The 19,688-nt window shown below is 46.9% G+C and overlaps 1 protein-coding gene and 1 pseudogene across 1 annotated transcript in view; one reads left to right on the top strand and one right to left on the bottom strand.

Annotated features, from left to right (window-relative positions):
• NIM1K (NIM1 serine/threonine protein kinase) overlaps window positions 1–18,311 on the top strand; it is a 20,141-nt gene extending 1,830 nt beyond the window's left edge. Inside the window, exons 2-3 of the mRNA XM_004678342.2 lie at window positions 13,298–13,566; window positions 17,505–18,311. Of these exons, the coding sequence (XP_004678399.2) occupies window positions 13,298–13,566; window positions 17,505–18,254 (1,019 nt within the window). The 3' untranslated portion in view covers window positions 18,255–18,311. The remainder of the gene's footprint in view (window positions 1–13,297; window positions 13,567–17,504) is intronic.
• Window positions 5,033–5,581, bottom strand: LOC101618346 (annotated as a pseudogene).
• Window positions 18,312–19,688: the final 1,377 nt, after the last annotated feature.

Here is a 19,688-nt window from a genome sequence, read left to right as displayed (position 1 = left end):
TTTTTTTTTTTATTGCAAAAGTTTATTTTTACATCATTTTGTACATTTTTTTTTCCATCTCAATTGTAATCCCCGCGGGTTTCCCATCACCAAGTCACCCTGCCTTTTCTTTTTTAGAGTAGTTTTTCTTTTCTTTCTTCTCCATCTGATCCCCTGAGCTCCTGTTTCTATGTTTGGTATCTATAGAAACTACACACTAGCATGTGTATGCTCACACACACCTCTCCCACATACTTTTACACCCACATGTGTGTGCACACAAGTTCCCAACAATCTGGAGCTCCAAGATTTCTTCCATTTTGCTCTGAGCCTGAGTATCCTTTTGCTTTTACATACCCGCCACTCATTTTACCTACCTGGATAAGCTACAGCAGCTCTGCGAGACTCAGATAATTCAGTTACAAAACTCAGCCTGTCATAGTTCTTGCTTCACCGGATATCATAAGGATTAATGAGTGAGTGCTTGACGAAAGTTATTGGTATTACTCTGGAGATTTGTTTAGCCCATTGTAGTCCCATCTTCTCCATTTCAGACTACCGTTTGCCTTGTCTTTGTGCATCCAAAGATTGAATAAAGTATCCTTTTTTAATTGAAAAATATTCTCCTGGCTATCTCCACACCCAAATTGAAATAAATCCAGCTGCCTTCCCCTACAGTTTATGGTTTACAACTTTTGATGACATGCTAGAATTACCTGGAAAGGTTAAAAAAGTAACCAGTACCCAGCAGCACCCCTAAGCTTTTGATTTAACTGGTCTGGAGTGGGAGTAAGTATCATAATGTTTTAAAATTCTCTAGGTGATTCTAATAGACATAGAATTTTAAGAATCACTGCCTACAATAACTTGTATATACTGCAGACATTTTTTTTAAGATTTATTTATTTATGCATACATACAGAACTGGGGTACAGGTCAGAGGTGCAGGAGCAGTGAGAGAATTCACCAGAGACAGAGTGGGGAGCAGAACAGGCAGACGGATGAAGTACACTGCTGAGGGGAGCACAGGGCGGATCAGGAGAGGTGCCATATGGATCACCTCTGGGACCAGAGATCAAACTCACACTGAAGCAGCTTGTAGTGCTGCATCCTAACCTGTTGCGCCACCAGGGAGGGCCTGCAGACATCCTTTTTTAAAGTAGTTTTTTGGCATTTGCCATAAATGGATCATTTAGATATCAATTTTTAAAGCCATTTCCTTTTTTAAAAGTTATGTATGCAGTCCCTCCCTGGTGGCGCAGCAGGTTAAAGCACAGCACTGAGAATCTAAAGCCGCTTCCTCCAGAGTTCGATTCCCACCTGCCCCGGAGGTGACCACATGGCGTGGCAGACCTCTCCTGACCCACCCGCTGCTCCCCTCAGCAGTGTACTTTGTCGATCTGCCTGTTCTGCTCCCCACTCTGTCTCTGGTGAAGCCACTCACCGCCCCTGAGCCTCTGGCCTGCACCCCAGTTCTGTATGCACAAATAAATAAATCTTTCTAAAAAAAGGTTATTTATGCATACAGAACTGGGGTATAGGCCAGAGGTGCAGGGGTGATGAGAGGATTCACCAGAGTCAGACTGGGGAGCAGAATAAGCAGATTGATGAAGTGTACTACTGAGGGGAACAGCAGGAGAGACAGGAGAGGTCTGCTGCACCATATGGATCACCTCCCAGGCGGGATCGAACTTGCACCAAAGCTACTGTGGCCAGCTTTGCAGTGTTGCACTTTAACCCACTGCGCCATCAGGGAGGGCCAGGTAGCAATGATATTTTTAAGCCATCTGTGAAGTATTGTGCCTGGCTCCTATACTTACTAAACTTTCAAATTTCATTCCACTTGGGATGATACTCATTTATCCAACAATAAGCTATATCAGGCCTTGTGGGATATGAAAATGAATGAGATAAACCTCCACTCTTGAACATAAGAGAGCACAGAACATATACAAATAAGAATATACAAGTCATATTTTGAAATACTTAAAGGAGGGGAGTCATGGGTTTCAAAGGAAAGAGAAACTTTCACTTTAAGAATATTAAGGGAAGGCCCTCCCTGGTGGTGCAACAGGTTAAAGCACAGCACTATAAAGGTATTGCAGCCACTACAGCACAAGTTCAATCCCCGGCCAGGGAGCTGACCCACATGGTGTGGCAGACCTCTCCTGACCCGCCCGCTGCTCCCCTCAGCAGTGTATTTCAATACATCTGCCTGTTCTGTTCCTCAGTCTGTCTCTGGTGAATCCTCTCACCGCCCCTGAGCCTCTGGTGAAGCCCCTCACCGCCCCTGAGAAGAGGGACTGTACCCTAGTTCTGTATGTATGAATAAATAAAATCTTAAAAAAAAAGAATATTAAGGGAGGCTTTCAGTAGGGATATGATTGTAGCCATATCTCAAGAGAGAAAGGCATTTTTGGGTAGGCAGTGATTCTGGGTGGGTAGCTAGAAGAAAAAAGGGCACAAAAACACAAGGATGGGGGAAATAACACATAGTAGTTTCTCCAAACCCTGGGAGGTGGCAGGTGAATGGGGTGAAAACTTAGTTGAGTTGAGTCATGAAAAGCTTTGAACATGTCCTAAGCTTGGATTGGTATTCTCAGCTATGAAGACTCAACAGGGAATTTGTCATCAGAAAAGGGGAGAGTATCTCTATAGTGGTGAGAATGAAGGTCAGATAAAGAGAGATGCAGGCCTGAGGCAATGACAGGAAGCCCCAGTGATAGTCCAGCCAGAGGGGCGAGAGTGTCAGCTAGGATGGCAGGCAGTGAGGGAACAGAAAGGAGATGGGGATAGGAAGAAAAGAACTGGTAGGGTTGGTGTATTGGTCAGGACAACAGGGGGTGTGTGTGTGTGAGAGAGAGACAGAGACAGGGAGAGAGATTGAATTACTCTAAGGAACTGACTCATGTGATCATGGAGGCTACATTTACAGTTGGCAAACTAGATACCGGGAAGGCTGATGCGTAATTCTGGTAAGGATCCAAAGGCCCGAGAACCAGGAGAGCAGAGGGTATGCCTTCCAGCCCCAAACCAGGCAGACTCAAGACCCCGGAAGAACCAATATTTTAGTTGGAGTCTGAAGGTCAACGTTTGAATTCCGTCCAGCTAGGCAGAACTTCCCTCTCACTCAGTGTTTGCGGGCTATGTGGGTCTTCAGCTGCCTGGAGGAGAGCCAGCCAGCCACAGTAGGGCGCTCGGTCTGCATTGCTAAGTGTGCCACTTCAAATCATCTCGATGTGAATGAGAGAGAGAGGAGCAGACACCTGGGAAGATGAGGGGCAGGAGCTGAGACAGAAGACAAGGGCAGGGAGGGGGCAGAAGTTGAATAAAAGCAGCCCAGGAGGAATTCGGAAAGGACAGCGGTGTCCAGTGGGGCAGAGGTCACAGGGAAGTCTGTGCAAAGGCCATGGGACGTGGCCAAACTTTGAGCCATTTCCTGAGTGGGTTCAGAGGTTAGATCCCAGTGGTGAGGAAGCAGGTGGGACAATGAAGAATGTGAACTTCAGAACCCAACAGTGGTTGATTCAAACCCTTGTTCATCACTTAGCAGACATCTGATGGTATGCACATTACTTAGCATTTTTGATTCTCAGTCACCTTGACTGTAAAATAGAGACAGTGATTCTTAGAATTGTTGGGAGAATTGGAAACATATATGAGGTACATAACACAGAGTAGCTACTTGGTAAATGGTTGCTTTCATCAACACTACTCAATATTTTTTTTTGACTTAAGCTTATTTCAAAAAGAAATTTAATATTATTCAAATGAGAAAACAATATCACAGGTTGTGACTAAAAGGTCATAATAAAAATAAATAGAATACAAGCAAATTAATGTGTTATTTTCACATTATTGAGACAGTTGCTATATACAATATTGTGCAAGTTTAAATATACAAATGTAGAGATTTTCTACGTGCATGTATTGCAGTAATTGTAGCAATGTGATTATTTAACACACCCATCACCTCCCGTAGTTGCAGCTGTGTGTTGTGAGAACTTTAAACTTCTCTTGTAGCTTTCAAAACATTTTAAAGGACTATTAATAGTGTGTGGTAGTAATGACAATAGAAAGTGAGTTGAAACAGGCCAACAACCTACGGCTTTCTTTTTGCCTTAATTGGATGAAAGGTGAACTGAAAAGGGAGCATTGTCTTTATGCAGAGATTTGTGCTATTTAAGGCTGTTGTCATGTACTAAAGTTCTTTGTGACCCATGCATATTAAAGATTCCATTTTGGGAAACACTGACCTCATCGAGTCCTCTGGAGATGCACAAATGCTGGCCCAGGTCATGGCTGAGACAGCTTTAAAATTCAACCTCTTCACACTATCAATATCCCGCTGGATTTTTGGTGCACCCTAGAAGGGGCAACTTTCTGCCCAACAGGCCAAATGGGCATGGACAGCCCTGTGGGCCGACCAGTCCTCTCCCTGCGAGATACTACCTGGAAGTTCTGAACCCTCAGCCTGCCTGCAGGGCTGATGAAACCGGAAACAATCAGGCAGCAACTGAGCACGAGACTGGTGTAGTGCGGTACTGGTGGATTCTGCTGCTTTCTTTCTCTAGCTTCGTGACTATGAACAAGTCTTTTTTTTTTTTTTATTAAAAAGTTTATTTTTACATCATTTTGCACATTTTTTTTTTCATCTCAATTGTAATCCCCACGGGTTTCCCATCACCAAATCACCCCTGTGCCACCACCATAGTGCTTTTACTTTTATTCCTTTTTACTTTATTTAAAAAAAATTTTTTTAAAGATTTATTTATTTGTGCATACAGAATACAGAACTGGGGTACAGGCCAGAGGCTCAGGGCCGGCGAGAGGATTCACCAGAGACAGAGTGGGGAGCAGAACAGGCAGATGGACGAAGTACACTGCTGAGGGGAGCAGCGGGCGGGTCAGGAGGGGTCTGCCGCAACATGTGGTCACCTCCGGGGCAGGCGGGAATTGAACTCATGCAGAAGTGGCTTTAGCTTCTTAGTGCTGTGCTTTAACCCGCTGCCCCACTAGGGAGGGCCCTATTCCTTTTTATTTTAAGTTGAAATTACTCCCTGGTCATATGTTTTTGTTTCTTCCATTTCTTCTGAGATATTTTTTTCTTCTGTGCAACCTCCTCTTCTGGTTTAGGGACAACCTGCTCTTTTCAGTAAGGATCATCTCCATGTGGCATGGGGACCTCATGAATGAGTTAATCTGATCATGAGCTCTATAAGTTCAGTGACGTACCTGAGGGCCTTTGTTCATCTGGATGTGCTCAATGACCAGAGAATCTATATCTAGACCCTTAAGTTCGGTTTTACTCTGCATGTTTAAGCATATGGAACAATTCAGTACTCTTTTTGGGCCAACGACCCTGTGTCCAAACCCACTGTTTGGCCTGGGAACAGCTTCCAAAGCCCACACTGTAACAGCGGAATGGCACACACTGCTTCTGTAGAGTGACATCCTTTAGGTATTTGGTGACTTTTCGAATGTGCACACCCTTGATGGCCTGGGCAGTTTCCCAAGTGTTCTTAAAATGAGCACAGAGATGCGAACCTCTTGATTTGCATGGCTTTGTAGGGTTTTCTGGGTCAAGTGAGTAGCGACCCATTTTCAAAGATGACTAAGGCTACTTACAGGAAGAGAAACAAGTCTTTTAAACCATTCTGTGCCTCAGTTTCTCCATCAGCAAGCGAGGGATGCCTATCAGCTGCATGGATTACTGGAAAAGGGTCATACAGGTGTTTTTAAAGACTGCTAACTTCTTTCCAGGCTGAGTCACACCCCTTTGGTTCATGAAGCCGATTTAAGTCAACTCACATTGCAGGGGATGGATTGTTTCCGGGGGAATTCTACAGAACCACGTTTTGTTTAATGTGTCCACCTCCTTCCTCTCTGGGCTCACATGGTTTCTCATTTCTATATCCCTTGATAAATGTGTCTGTGTATACTTCTTTCTGCAAAATGAATTTCTCTGCCTTATTATCAGAAGGCACAAGTGGAGAAGGTTGTTGTCAGTCCTGTGTCTATAGAAGGTCTTTCTGTCTGTCTCTCTTTTTTTTTCCCAAAGATTTGTTTACTTATGCATACAGAACTGGGATACAGGCAGTGAGAGGACTCAGCAGAGACAGAGTGGAGAGCAGAACAGGCAGATTGACAATGTACACTGCTGAGGGGAGCAGAGCGAGACAGGAGAGGTCTGCTGAACCATGTGGGTCACCCCCCCGGCCTGGATGGAACTCGTGCTGAAGCTTCTGCAGCCAGCTTCATAGTGTTGTGCTTTAACCCACTGAGCCACCGCAGGGAGGACCCAGAATGTGTCATCTTTACTGTTTTCTCCATGCAACTATTTTCAGATTCTGGGCTGGCTGTAAGTCAAGGGAGTGACTGCATCAAGTCAGCAGCTGCCCTTAGGGTCACACAGCCCACTTCTCTCTGAGGCCCAAGCGGGGCCTCCGAGGAGGGAGAGTAGAGAGCGCAGCAGGTTGATGGGCAAAGGCACAGCAGAGACAATGAGCCGTGGGCAGAGACATCTCTCTCAGCCAAAAGCAAGAGCGTGTTGGATCCTGTTGCAAGGCCGCGAGATGGGCAGAATGGAAGAAAGATGAGAAAATAATTGATAACGTATATAGTGACTTTCTTCCCCAATTCCAAAGACTTCTCATCTATTCAGTTGCAAAATTAACTTGGTTTTGGTCCCTAGAATTTTGGAAAACATGATATTTTCTGGTCATGCAGGCACGTCGGGGGCCTTATCACTCCTAACCTGCTACAGAGTGGTCCTGGTGTCAAACGCACCCTCTGGTTATGGGGTGCTCCGTGCAAAAGAGGACAGGAAGGCCCAGAGCTCTGGCCGTGGGAAAACAGTGCAGACAGCAGGTCTAAACTAGCCGGAAGACACAGGGGCAGGAAGTGGCGCACCTCAGGCTGGCGCACGGAGAAGGGCGTCTCAGACTCCACTCCTGACTTCAGGCTCACCCCATGTGGTCCAGCTCTAGCACCATGCCTCATCTCTTTTGGGGTTCTCTCTTCAGCATGCCCCATGGTCAAGGGTAGAGTGGGAAGGTGAAAATGAAGGAGCTCAGTGTGAAGGAGGAGGCATGGGCTGGGGAATGGGGTCGTGGGGCCGATCAAGCAGACGCTGTGGCTGGTGGAAGAGGGGTGCTTTGCCTAGGTTGGGGACGGGAGTGGGAAGGAAAGAGAGGGTAGTCCCCTAAAATCTTTACCTTTGAAAGAGGAAGGAGATTTATGAGTGAGTGGTTTAGAAAGGCTAGCTGGGAATTTCAAGACGCTGTCTCATTGCCAGCCTGTGTCAGATTATGGAGTGTGGACAGCAGTTCACACACATATGCTCTCCGTACAAAGCCGAGTAGCCAAAATTGTCATCAGGCTTACTAGGAAGTATGGGCAATCTGGATAAGATAATTCAGGAGATTCCCAGGAAAGCGGAGGGTTGCAAAGCCTGCCAGCGGCGGCTCAGAACAGAAGTTTAAAAAAAGGCACCAGCTGCTGCTAGATCTCTAGGAAGAAGGCGCCAGGCCCCTGGTGACTGGAGTTTATTTTTATAGTTAACAGCTCAGACTCCCTTGTGTCTTGCAAGCTGATAGGGCAGCTAAAACCACTGGAGTCCCCTTTTAGGCTGATTAGAAATTTCTCCAGAGAGGTGATGCACTGGGCTTCTGAATATTTTATGGCCCATCTGTTGTCACAAACAAAAGTAAAAGAGGCAGCAGCGGGTGCCTGTCCAGACGTTTCTCTGTGGTTTTCCTTCCTGACCTCTTCTTCCCTGTCTTCTCGGGTACTCTAATTTCACATTTTTAGAACCCTTCATTCTTTTCTCTTAATTTATTTATTCACCTGTTCATTCATTTCTCATTTTATAAAGCTGACTGCCCTCCTGTGCCCATTATCTGTTCTAGATCTGAAAGAGGCGGATAAGATACAGCTCTTGCTGATGTGGGCTCACAGTGTATGGTGGAGACAGTCAGGAAATAATCGATAAGTCTGTCACAGAGTAAGGCACGAAGCATGTCCTTACTGTGCCTGGGTATCAGGAAAGGGTCAGTTGACCAGGAATGGCTTGTATGAGATTTCAAGATTTAAGGAGAAATTATGCAGGACATGGTGAGGGGGTGGGGAGGAATTCCAGGCAGGGAGGAGAAAGAAGATGCATGGAGGTATGAACTGTGTGGGGAGTATGTAGATATTTGAAAGTATTTCAGCAAGGTTGGCACATGGGTTACACCCCCAGAGCAGTGGGGGACAGAGTTGGGGGAGGGTAGGCAGGTGCTAGATCACAGAACCTTCTTGCCTATTTGAAGTTTGTCATTTAGGTATAGGGAACCATGGAAAAGTTAACGCAAGTGATTGATATGATTTGATTTCAGTAAGTAAAGTGAATTGAATTGGGGTGTGACAAGAGTCAGGGAGTCAGAAAAAAAGAAAAGAGGCCAGATGAATGATGATGTCCACCTCCATTGAGGAAGCAGCAGCAGTGGAGAGGGGGCCAGTATTTTAGAACACTGGAAAGCCTTGAGGTCCTTAGGATGGGTGACACAGGAGGGCATCACGAAGAACTGAAGATGTGGTCCAGGTTCCTAGCTTAAAAGGTGCATCCAATGAAGAATGAATGCAGAAGAAATGCATCTGAGAGTGAAGATTTGAAAGCACTGATGTGACATCTGCAGAGGTCATGAAGTGAAGGAGCCCCACAGCCGTTTCTCTAGGGACCCAAGGGGAAGTATGAATGGGAAACAAAGATGGGGGCAGTTAGCAAATCTAGAGTAGAGTAGAGGGAAAGTCTTTAGTGTCCTGATCACCACCTCCTTGGTGTCACATGTTGTATCAACAACCCTTAGAAAACATTTAGCAAACACTGGTGAGTTAGTCAGAGTACTGACTTCTCATTGAAGTGCAGCCATGGGAGAGAGGAGAGGACCAACTTTCGGAGGTTCTTTGTGGAGGTCTTCAGAGGACAGGGCTGGGTAGCTAATTCGGTCTCTCAAGAGCTTAAGAAAAAGTCCACTGATAATAAGTGATCCCTCCTCTTGAACATAATCATTTAAATAAAAATTTAAAACTGTATTTTCTCATGGTAAACATGGTTAGTAAGTGGCTTTGGTGAGTCCACCCTGAAAATCAGCTCAGCATTAGAACTACTGTAACAAAAAGTAGTTCATTGCAGTAATATTTATAGTGCAAAGATGTAGAAATAACTTTTGGGATTCAACAGGAATGATCAAGTAAAGTAAAGCACATAAGCCAGGTGGGAGATGGTGACATATAGCCCCTAAAGATCATGATGAAAAGTCTGGCAACCTGGAAGATAGGTAGAGCAGGGCACCACACTTACCCAGTTTCTTGTGAGGATTCAATGTGATCATTCATTCAACAAATATTTGTTTACACCTACTGTGAAACAGGCGTTCTTCTAGAGGCTGGTGATTCTACTGGGGAGTCACAGACAAAAAATGTCAATAAAACATTCATTATGTTATGTAGTGGTAAGTGATAAAAAGGAAAACAGCAGGAAGAGGACAGGGAGCCTCAAAGTCTAGCATCAGATACGTTGGCCGGGGCCTAACGAGGTGATGGCTGCGCTGGGAGAAGTAGAGCTGGCCGTGTGTACACAAAGAAGGGGCCAGACAGTGGGAACAGGAAGCACAAGGGTGCCCAGGCGGGAGCATGTACCTGTACTACCTCTGAAGTGGGGGGAGAGGAAGGTAGAAAGCAGCAGAGCTCTGAGCAGAGACCGCTCTCTCAGCCAAAAGCAAGAGGCATGTCGGATCCTGTTGCGAGGCCGCGAGATGGGCAGGATAGAAGAAAGATGAGAAAATAATTGATAACGTATATAGTGACTTTCTTCTTCAATTCCAAAGACTTCTCATCTATTCAGTTGCAAAATTAACCCAAACTAAGACAACCGAAAGGTTTATTTACGCACAAAGGAAGTGACTGGAGAGAAGGTCTAAGAACTAAGCCTTGAGGTACCTGACATGTAGAGCTTATGGAGATGAGCACACAGGTGAGGAGCCTGAGAAGCGAAAAGAGGTTGGAGGAAAACCAGAAACACATGCTGTCCGAGAAACGGGGTGATAAAGATGTTTCAAAGAGAAGGGATGAAGCCCAAGAGCTGCTCATGGTTTTCCGCACCTGGGAAGTCGTTGATGACTCCAAGGAGAGCATTTCAGTAGTATTAGCGCTTAGGTTCAAGACTTACTAATGGGAGAATTGGAGACTGTGAAGAAAAACCAACTTTTTAAGGTATACAGTTTTTTTTTTATGGTCTTTCTTTCCCTGGTCTAGAGGAATAGTGTTGCTCTTTTTCATTGACTGCTGCATAGTTGGCACTCAGACAGAGCCTCTCTGTTGAGCATATGACTTCAGAAACCTAATTCCTTTTTTTGTGTGTGTGAAAGAACTAGGATGCAAGCTAGAGGGAGGTGCAGGGAGTGAGAGGCTTCACCAGAGACGGGGAGCAGAACAGGCAGATGTACTGAAATACACTGCTGAGGGGAGCAGTGGGTGTGACAGGAGCAGTCTGCTGGGTCATATGGGTCACCTCCCTGGCCAGGGATCGAACTCAGGCCAAAGTAATAGTCCTGAAACTTAACCCCTAGGCCAGCAGGGAGGGCCCAGAAACCAGTTCTTTATAGAACAGCAGTTTCTATCAATTAGTGGTGATTCCGTGTATAAGATTTGAAATGTGTTATGATTATGCACTTCTTCTATGAGGCTTGGCTACAATCTGACTTAACACAACGTGAAGGTGGGGGCCAGAGGTACTGGGGCGCAGAATTTGATGACATCCTTCCTCCCCTATGGCTGTCCTTTCCCACTCACTCTGGCTCTATCTTGGTGACCTTTGCTAAGAACCACTCATAGAAAATTAAAAAGACTAAGGTAGGGCCCTCCCTGGTGGCGCAGCGGGTTAAAGCACAGCACTGAGAATCTAAAGCCGCTTCCGTGTGAGTTCGATTCCCGCCTGCCCCGGAGGTGACCACATGGTGTGGCAGACCTCTCCTGACCCGCCCGCTGCTCCCCTCAGCAGTGTACTTCGTTTATCTGCCTGTTCTGCTCCCCGCTCTGTCTCTGGTGAATTCTCTCACCCTCCGCATCTCTGGCCTGTACCCCAGTTCTGTATGAATAAAAAAAAAAAAAAAAGACTAAGGTAGCAGTGTGCAAAGGGAGGTTGTCACAGCAGCTGGGCCCCCTGCTGCCCCCCGCCCCCCCATGAGCCAATTCCCAATTCTTAGCTGCTCACAGAGTGGGGACTGTGAGTGCCGCTGCCTCCAGGTAGGAAACCTGCAGCCCAGAGGGATCATACCTGAAGAGGAACAAAGTGTCATCCAGGCATTAAGCCAGATTCAGGGTGGAATTCACCATTCTGGCCCTTAAGAGTAAGAGTGAACCCTCCAAATTATACAAAACCAGAAGTTTCTTCTTCTTCAGGTGAACACCTGAAAGGAATCTGCATTCCTGTATGATGCAGGAAGAAAGACGCAACCAGGAGTGGCTCTCAGGTTCCCACAGAGGTCACCAGGGTTCTGAGCCTTCAGGGCCTCCCCCCAGGAGTGGTGGGAGCTGGCCCCAGCCGGCCCCAGCACCTGCCTCCTCCTGTACCAGAAGCCCAGTGCACGGGCTTTACTATACTGACCACTCCTATTGTAAATGGTGCCATCCATTCCGCTGATAACCATCACAACAAAGTTCTTCAAAACAGCTGCTTTGCAAATAGGTCAAGCAGACACTTCGCACTTCTGTTTTTCCCAGAAAGTTCTGATAAATTCTTTCTTCATTACTAGAAAATCTGGTCTGGTTTGACCAAAGAGCCAGGTTTGTGTTGCATTAGAGAGTCCTTCGTTTTTCAAAGTAGTGCAAGCTGCTTTCATGCACAATTAATCTATGTTCATTGTAGAATTTAACTATATGATTGTAGAAAAATTAGAAAATGCAGATAAGCAAAAAAATTAAAGGAAAATCACTTATGACTTCCTATAATAATATGACTTTTCTAAATATTTTGGTGACTATCACACCTGACTCTTTTCTTGCATATGTATATTTACATTTTTTCCTTACTGTTCTGCATTGGACATCTCTTCACATCAGGAATAAAGATCAACCTCATTATTTTGACGATGACATTATAGAGATAGATGGATAATCTACAGTTGATTTTATTTTTTTAAAAGGTCTATTTATGCCTACAGAACTGGGGTACAGGCCAGAGGCACAAGGGTGGTGAGAGGATTCACCAGAGACAGAGTGGGGGAACAGAACAGGCTGACTGATGAAGTACACTGCTGAGGGGAGCAGCAGGTGGGCCAGGAGAGGTCTGCCGCCATGTGGGTCACCTCCCGGGCAGGGGATCTAACTCGCACGGAAGCAGCTGTGGCTCGCTCCCAGTGCTGAGCTCCAACCCGTTGCACCACCAGGAAGGGCCGACAGTTGATTTTAAAAACAGCCTTCTTCATGAACAATTAAGTTATTCCAATATCACAGGCATCTTCTTGCACACATACTCTTATACCTGTGGCAGATTATTTCTTTAAGATTAATGGTTGGGCCCTCCCTGGTGGCACAAGGGACGCATCACTGCAAGCTGGCTGCCAAGCAGATCCAGGTGGAGAAGCGATCCTAAGCTTGGATACTGAATATCTTCTCAAGGAACAGCAAAAATGCTGTATTTGGAGGATGGGGAGAAGGTTGGTGGGTGGAAGTGGTGGATGATGAGGCAGAGGTGGCGGCTTGGGTCTGATAGAGAAGGGCCCTCTTGGCTGAGTGAAGGAGTTTGACTTTTTTTTTTAAAGATTTATTTATTTGTTCATACAGAACTGGGGTACAGGTCAGAGGCTCAGGGGCGGCGAGAGGCTTCACCAGAGACAGAGTGGGGAGCAGAACAGGCAGATCGAGGAGGTACACTGCTGAGGGGAGCAGCGGGCGGGTCAGGAGAGGTCTGCCACGCCATGTGGTCACCTCCAGGGCAGGCGGGAATCGAACTCGTGGAAGTGGCTTTAGCTTCTCAGTGCTGTGCTTTAATCCACTGTGCCACCAGGGAGGGCCCAGGAGTTTGACTTTTATTCAGAACACTGAGACCTCCTTGAGAGGCAGGGGTTCGTATCAAAATGTCACACTGATCCAGGACCCCACAGAGAGGGACTCAAGGGCTGCCACCTGTCATAGCCACTGATGCGCTCTGTGAGCTGGGACTGAGCTCGGACACGTAACCTCTGAGTCCAGGTAAGGCAAGGGACCTCGCTAGGCCGCTTCTAAGGATCTTTGCTCTTATGAATTCTGCATCATCCTTTGACTTTTCTTTTTCCAGAAAAGGTGGCCATTAAGATCCTGGACAAGACCAAATTAGACCAGAAAACCCAAAGGCTGCTATCCCGGGAGATCTCAAGCATGGAAAAGTTGCACCACCCCAACATCATCCGCCTTTATGAAGTCGTGGAGACCCTATCCAAGCTGCACCTGGTGATGGAGTATGCAGGGGGTGGGGAGCTCTTTGGGAAAATTAGCACGGAAGGGAAACTCTCAGAGCCAGAAAGCAAGCTCATCTTCTCCCAGATCGTGTCTGCCGTGAAGCACATGGTGAGCAGGGGTGAGGAGGGAGAGTCTTGGTCCCATTCTCCCTACAGTGGGGGTGGGGGACTCGAGGCTGCTGCCATCTCTTCTTCCTAGAGGGCTTTAGTCCTATAAGGCAGAAGTGGTCCCTCGGTGAGAGCCAGAAGTCTGGCTGGGACCCTGCTGCGCCTCAGGAGGAAGGTTTTCTGGGCACCGGCAGCCTCCTGGTTTCTACAGAAGTTGGCAGACAAACATCCCTGCTCCTTGTGTCAGCCATGTCTCCAACCCCGTCTCCCACTACCCAGAGAGCTGGCTTCTCGCCGCCTTCCCCATTCTTTGTGTCAGGCGCCTCTTCCTGTGTCTCTCACTACAAATCCCACCTGTCGCGACCCAGCTCGGTTCTGTCTCTTGGTGAAACTTCCTTCACTCTCACAGCAGCTCACATCATCTTCCTGCCCTTGGTGAACATCTCCACCCCTTGCAGCCTCACAATCACACTCAATCATGCCGTTTGTATTTTCATTCTCTGACTGTTTCTTTAGCTAAAAATTGACTCCCAGAGCACATTCCCTGGCTTCTCAGAAGATTGCTGCCTCTGTCCTCTCTACTGTTGCCATATTGCTGGCCATATTGCCTTGCTGCCACAGGAGGTACTGACTTGCAGCCCACCTAACCACTTTCCCTCTTCTAGTTAGTGCAATGTCTGGCTCAACCCTTTACCCACATCTCAGTCTGACTATTATAAGAACCAGTTGTCTGAGTCTGGATTGGTTGAGAGGCTGTTTCTAGTTGTCTTCTGCCTGGATGTTGTGGAGCAATTGAGATTAGTGACTCTGTTACAGGGTAGCCCAGAGTGGACTGGGCTGCCTGTCTGTGGGGCCTCACCCACTCGCTCAAATTGTAATTTTCTGCAGGCACACACAGAAAGGGTAATGGGTTTATTATTTACAAAAAGGGGAAAGGAAAAGGAAACAACCCAGGGAAAGAGAGAGGGATACAAAGTAACTGGAATATTTTAGCAGCTGGCTAACTTGGAGCTTTAGTCCCAAACTAGCTCCCAGCCCCCAGTCACATGGTCTGAGAGCAGTTGCTCCAGAGAGAGAGAACCGTTATCTCTCCAGAGCTACAGTTGGAAAACCACTCCTATTTTTCCCCCAAAGTCCCAGAATTCCTGCTTAGCTCCACCCTTGGGTCCTCACAGTTCTCTCCCTGGTACTGCTGGGAGTTGTAGTTTTCCAGTTACTGGAGTAGGGGGTGGAATCCAGAAAGCTGGAGTAGGAGTGGAGTCCACAAGACTCTGCAGAGTTTTTTAGGACATCCTTCCCCTTAACAATTCTTGACCAGATTATTAGCCGGGGGATTAGTGACCTAGTGGGCCAAAGATAGCAGTAGGGAGGAAGAGGAGGTGGGGGCAGAGAGGCTGCAAGCAAGCAAGAGAGACTGACTATACAGGTGGCAAAATGAGTTTCGGGCTGGTTCTTTCTGTGCCTGTGTCGTGGTGACCAGGGAATAAGACAGGCCCACACCAAGCAGTAGAACACACAAAGAGTCTTCTAGATTCTACTTGGTACAAAAAATCAAGTGGGAGAGCAGAGACAATCCAGTAATAGAGGACCCCATAGAAGGTTCCTCTGAGAAGACATTTTTATAGAGTTCTCAGAGGAAGCTCAGTACCCTGACATGTCTCCCAGTTCTCTGGTCTCCAGAAAGAAGGGTGCATCGTAGACACAGACCTGTATTTTATCAAAGTTGTTTATTCTGTGCCAGGCAGGTCCAGGCAAAGACAGAATCACACATAGTTCTTACTACGGCTCCTGAAGTGGTTGTCCATGTCCCGTTTGACAAAGGAAAACCAACACTCGGATTACCTGTGGTGTGTTGAACCTATGAGGCACACATCTAAATGTCGGGGACCAGCACCAATTTCAGGCTGTCGAGTGGCTGACACAGGCAGGGTCTCAAGGTGGGAACGACTTCGGCAAGGATATTCTAAAAATTGGGGAGTAAAGGGGAGCGGGAGTGAGGAAGACACAAGAGTCGGAGTTGGGTGCAAATCTTCCTGCTCTGCCTTCAGCAGAGGTTTATTTTATACATTTCAAGCAGGCTGAGGGATGACATTAGCATACAAAAGGGGTTAGGATCACCATCACCTTTTTTCTAAGAATAGTCTGGGGTCGTTTTGACCTTTACCTGAGATTATAACATTCTAAAATCAATCAAGGTTAAAAAACAGGTACATAGGTGCACAAAGTTTAGGACTAATATTACTATAGTGAAGATTGATAAAAATAAAGTCCCTTAAACCTTATCTAGTACTTGATGGTTTTTTCCTACCTGAGACATCCTGGGAGGCAGGAAGAGGAAATTTCTTGCAAATCAAATTTCGGAAAAGGTTTTAAGTGAGTTTCCTTGAGGTTTAGACAGTAGAAAGCATACTTTGCTCTGAAAGGAGACATAGGTGAATTTCTTTATCTAAAGACTAGATAGTAGAATCCTGAAAGACTAGTCAGAATACTTTTGTGAATTGCTTTGAGGTGTAGAAGGTAAAAGACCTGAAGAGTTCTAAAACAGGCAACCTGGATTAATTTCCACATCTAAAGGCCAGACAGTAGGAAGTTTGAGTAATTCTTTAGAAGCTGAATAGAAGGCTAGGTGAGATAGTAGAATGATAAGATTTGGGTTTTCCTCTATCAGAAACAGCCCTTTTGCTTTTATTGATCAGCCAGTTGTCAAGTAACTTTTGACTTCAGAGGAATTTCTCACCCTGGTGCAGTGCTTGCTTGTCAGGGCAGGCAGGCCTTATGCAGCTGAGGCAATCCAACTGTATACTGAAAGTTGCTCAGAATATTTTGATATTACGATTATACAAAAAGGGGAGGTCATAACATAAGTTAGCAGTGGAAAGTCTGCTTTTTCAGAGCTTTTCCCAATCTACCTGGAATCTGTCGGACGATAGACGTTGTATACCTTGTGTCATCTAAAGAATGGCCCAAACTGTCAGGTTCCAAAGCCTGGATTCTTATCCCAGAAGGTCCATTGGGAAATGTCACATTAAACTATTTCCCAAGAGCCCTTGGGATTGAATAGGCCAAGGATCTTCAAGTTCGCCTGTCTGGATCCAGAACGCAAGGGTGGGGGTCAGATGCACCCAACCCACAGTGGGACCGGCCACTAGACCCTTGCCAACAGGAACCTCCTCCCTTCCACTGACTTCCATAAAGGTACAGGGGCCCACCCAGAGGAACATGGCTAGACAGTTGAAGGAGGCCGCCAGGCCTACTTGCTTTTGGCTCTAGTCAAGAGCTCACCTTGCCAGAAAACTCACATAGGGCCTCAAAAACAAAGGATTACTATTTCCTTGGTTGTGAGCATGTAGTTTCACAAGACTTAGGTCTTGTTTCTGGCACTCATTACTCAGTCCGCTTCTGTAGGGCACACTCCTGGCCTCACCCCACAGAAGACTAGACCTTGGGTCTCCTTGGAAGTTGGAGTATTGCATGAGGCTAAAGGTTATGGTAAGACAGCCTCACAATTTTGATAGGATTTAAGTGATTGCCATTGAATTTCCCTTAACACACAGTTTCTCACTACCTCAGAGCAACTGAAGTTTTTTTTTTTGGGGGGGTGCATTTTATCTTTAAAAAAAATATTTATTTACCCAGGCATCTAAGAGCTGGGTTGTATGCTTCAGGGGAGGGGGTGAGAGGATTCACCAGAGACAGAGTGGGGAGCAGAACAGTTGGATGGACTGAAACAGACTGTTGAGGGGAGAAGCCGGCAAGGCAGGAGAGGTCTGCTGTGCTATGTGGGTCAGCTCCCTGGCTGGGGGTGGAACTCTGCTGCAGTGGCTGCTGATAGCTTCATGGTGCTGAGACAACCCCTGGCACCACCAGGGAGGCCTGGTGTATTTGGTTTTGAAAATGATCTCCCTCTCCCACCCCCATCTCCTATGTCTTCTTCCACAGCATGAAAACCAAATTATTCACAGAGACCTGAAAGCAGAAAATGTGTTCTACACCAGTAACACCTGTGTGAAAGTGGGTGACTTTGGGTTCAGCACTGTCAGCAGAAAGGGCGAGATGCTGAACACTTTCTGCGGGTCTCCGCCCTATGCTGCACCAGAGCTTTTCCGGGACGAGCACTACGTCGGCGTGCATGTGGACATCTGGGCCCTGGGTGTGCTCCTGTACTTCGTGGTCACCGGCACCATGCCCTTTCGGGCAGAGACTGTGGCCAAACTGAAGAAGAGCATCCTTGAGGGTGCCTACAGTGTGCCCCCGCACGTGTCGGGGCCCTGCCTGCGCCTCATCAGAGGCATCCTCCAGCCCAGCCCCTCCGACAGGCTGGGCATCGACTCCATCATGAACAACGAGTGGATGCAGGGGGTGCTTTACCCCACCCCTTTGGAGCCTTTCCAGCTGGACCCCAAACATTTGTCCGAAACCAGCACCCTCAAAGAAGAAGAAAACGAGGTCAAGAGCACTTTACAACACTTGGGTATCACAGAAGAGCATATTCGAAATAACCAAGGGAGAGACGCCAGGAGCTCCATCACAGGTGTCTATCGGATCATCTTACACAGAGTCCAAAGGAAAAAGGCTTCGGAGAGTGGCCCCCTAATGGTACTCCCAGACCCTAAAGAAAGGGACCTGAAGAAAGGGTCCCGTGTCTGCAGAGGCATGAGGCACACATCTAAATTCTGCTCAATTTTATAAATGGCGTTAGACTACTGGGGGTTGGCTGAGACCCTATTGCTGCTTTTGACTTTTTTCTTGGACAACTTGGGTAAAGACACTTTTTGTAATTTTTAAATAAATTTAAATTTAAGATATGCATTTTGCCCTCCCCCCATCCCACCCCAATTCCATTCTCTTAGGTTCTGGCTCAGTCTGGGATCCTGGGTTGTTTGCAAACTCTAGTATTCACGCAATCCATTATTTCTCCAGTGCCTACGAGGTGGCAGGCACCTGTTTTAACGTGCTGAAAACAGGGTAGGTCCTTCCTCTCCGGTGTCAGATACCCTAATGCTTGACAACGAAAACAATTTGTTTTTTTAAATAGGCAATAACATCCCCCCCTTTTTTTTTCTTAAACTAAAATATCAGCTAGTGAGAGCCACTGTGCAGAGATTTCAAGTAGGGGAGCTGATGTTAGAAGATTGCAACTTTGGATCAGCTCATCAGGGAAGGCCTGATGATGAACTGATGAGCTGATATCTGAATGAGCAATAGGAGTGACCCTGGAGTAGCAGGCCAAGAGCCACCCAGCAGCAAGGGTTAGACAGGGTTCCTCGCAAACAGCCTAAGACAGAGGTTTCCTTGCAGAGGAACTTACTGGAATGTGGCCCACAGAGCAGGAGTGAGGCACAAGGGAGAGAACAGGGAGAGCTGAGAGCAGTCAACCTGTGCCACAGACCAGCGCTCAGCCCTGCAGGGCCCTCTGGGGGCCATAAGAAACTCATTTCCTCAAGGTCCATAGAGGAAAGCGTTTCTTAACAGCTCCTGTTCACCTTTGATCAAGGGCAGCTCTGCCCCTGCTTAGCTTTGCCTGCTTTCAGCTGGCGCAGGGAATCCCAGTGTAACCATGTGGTAATCATAGATTGCAATTCGCTGGACCCTCTGGTGAAAGCCTCCCCTTCCCCAGGAGCCAATGCCTCTAATCTAGCTGAGCCTAGCTTGCAGAAAGACAATTACCAACTCTAGTGGGTTACTGGCTGTGAGAGTGAGAAGTCAGTCCTACTCTACCCTCGGCTTCCCAGGCCTGCGCATGTTAACAGTAGGGGAATGTGTCAGCCATTGTATCCCAACTCCTGGAGGATGACCTTCAAGGTACTATCTGGTCACTGGTGCCCTGGCTGCCCATTCCATCATTTCATTTATGCAGGCTGTTTCTGGTGTCAGGGTAGGCATTGAGATCAATACCTGGATCTGTGGGTGTGTGCCCACTGCCCCACCTCTGTAGGGTAAATGAATTCATTAGGCTTTTTGCACCACTAGCCTCTATGGCTATCACCTGAGGCCTTGAGCGTGTTGCTGTAGAAGGCACCCGGGAGCATGGGCACGGGCCTGATTGAAGACACTGAGTGGGTATGCGCGCTTGTGTAAGTGTGTACACCTGAGCTTAGAGGCTGGGTAAAATCAGCAGCGGCA

Source organism: Condylura cristata, unplaced genomic scaffold (genome assembly GCF_000260355.1).
Source record: "Condylura cristata isolate star-nosed mole 26May11 unplaced genomic scaffold, ConCri1.0 scaffold00007, whole genome shotgun sequence".
In the NCBI taxonomy this organism is placed as follows: Eukaryota; Metazoa; Chordata; class Mammalia; order Eulipotyphla; family Talpidae; genus Condylura; species Condylura cristata.
Note: the sequence above shows the minus strand (reverse complement) of the source record. Positions and strands in the feature narration are given on the sequence as shown.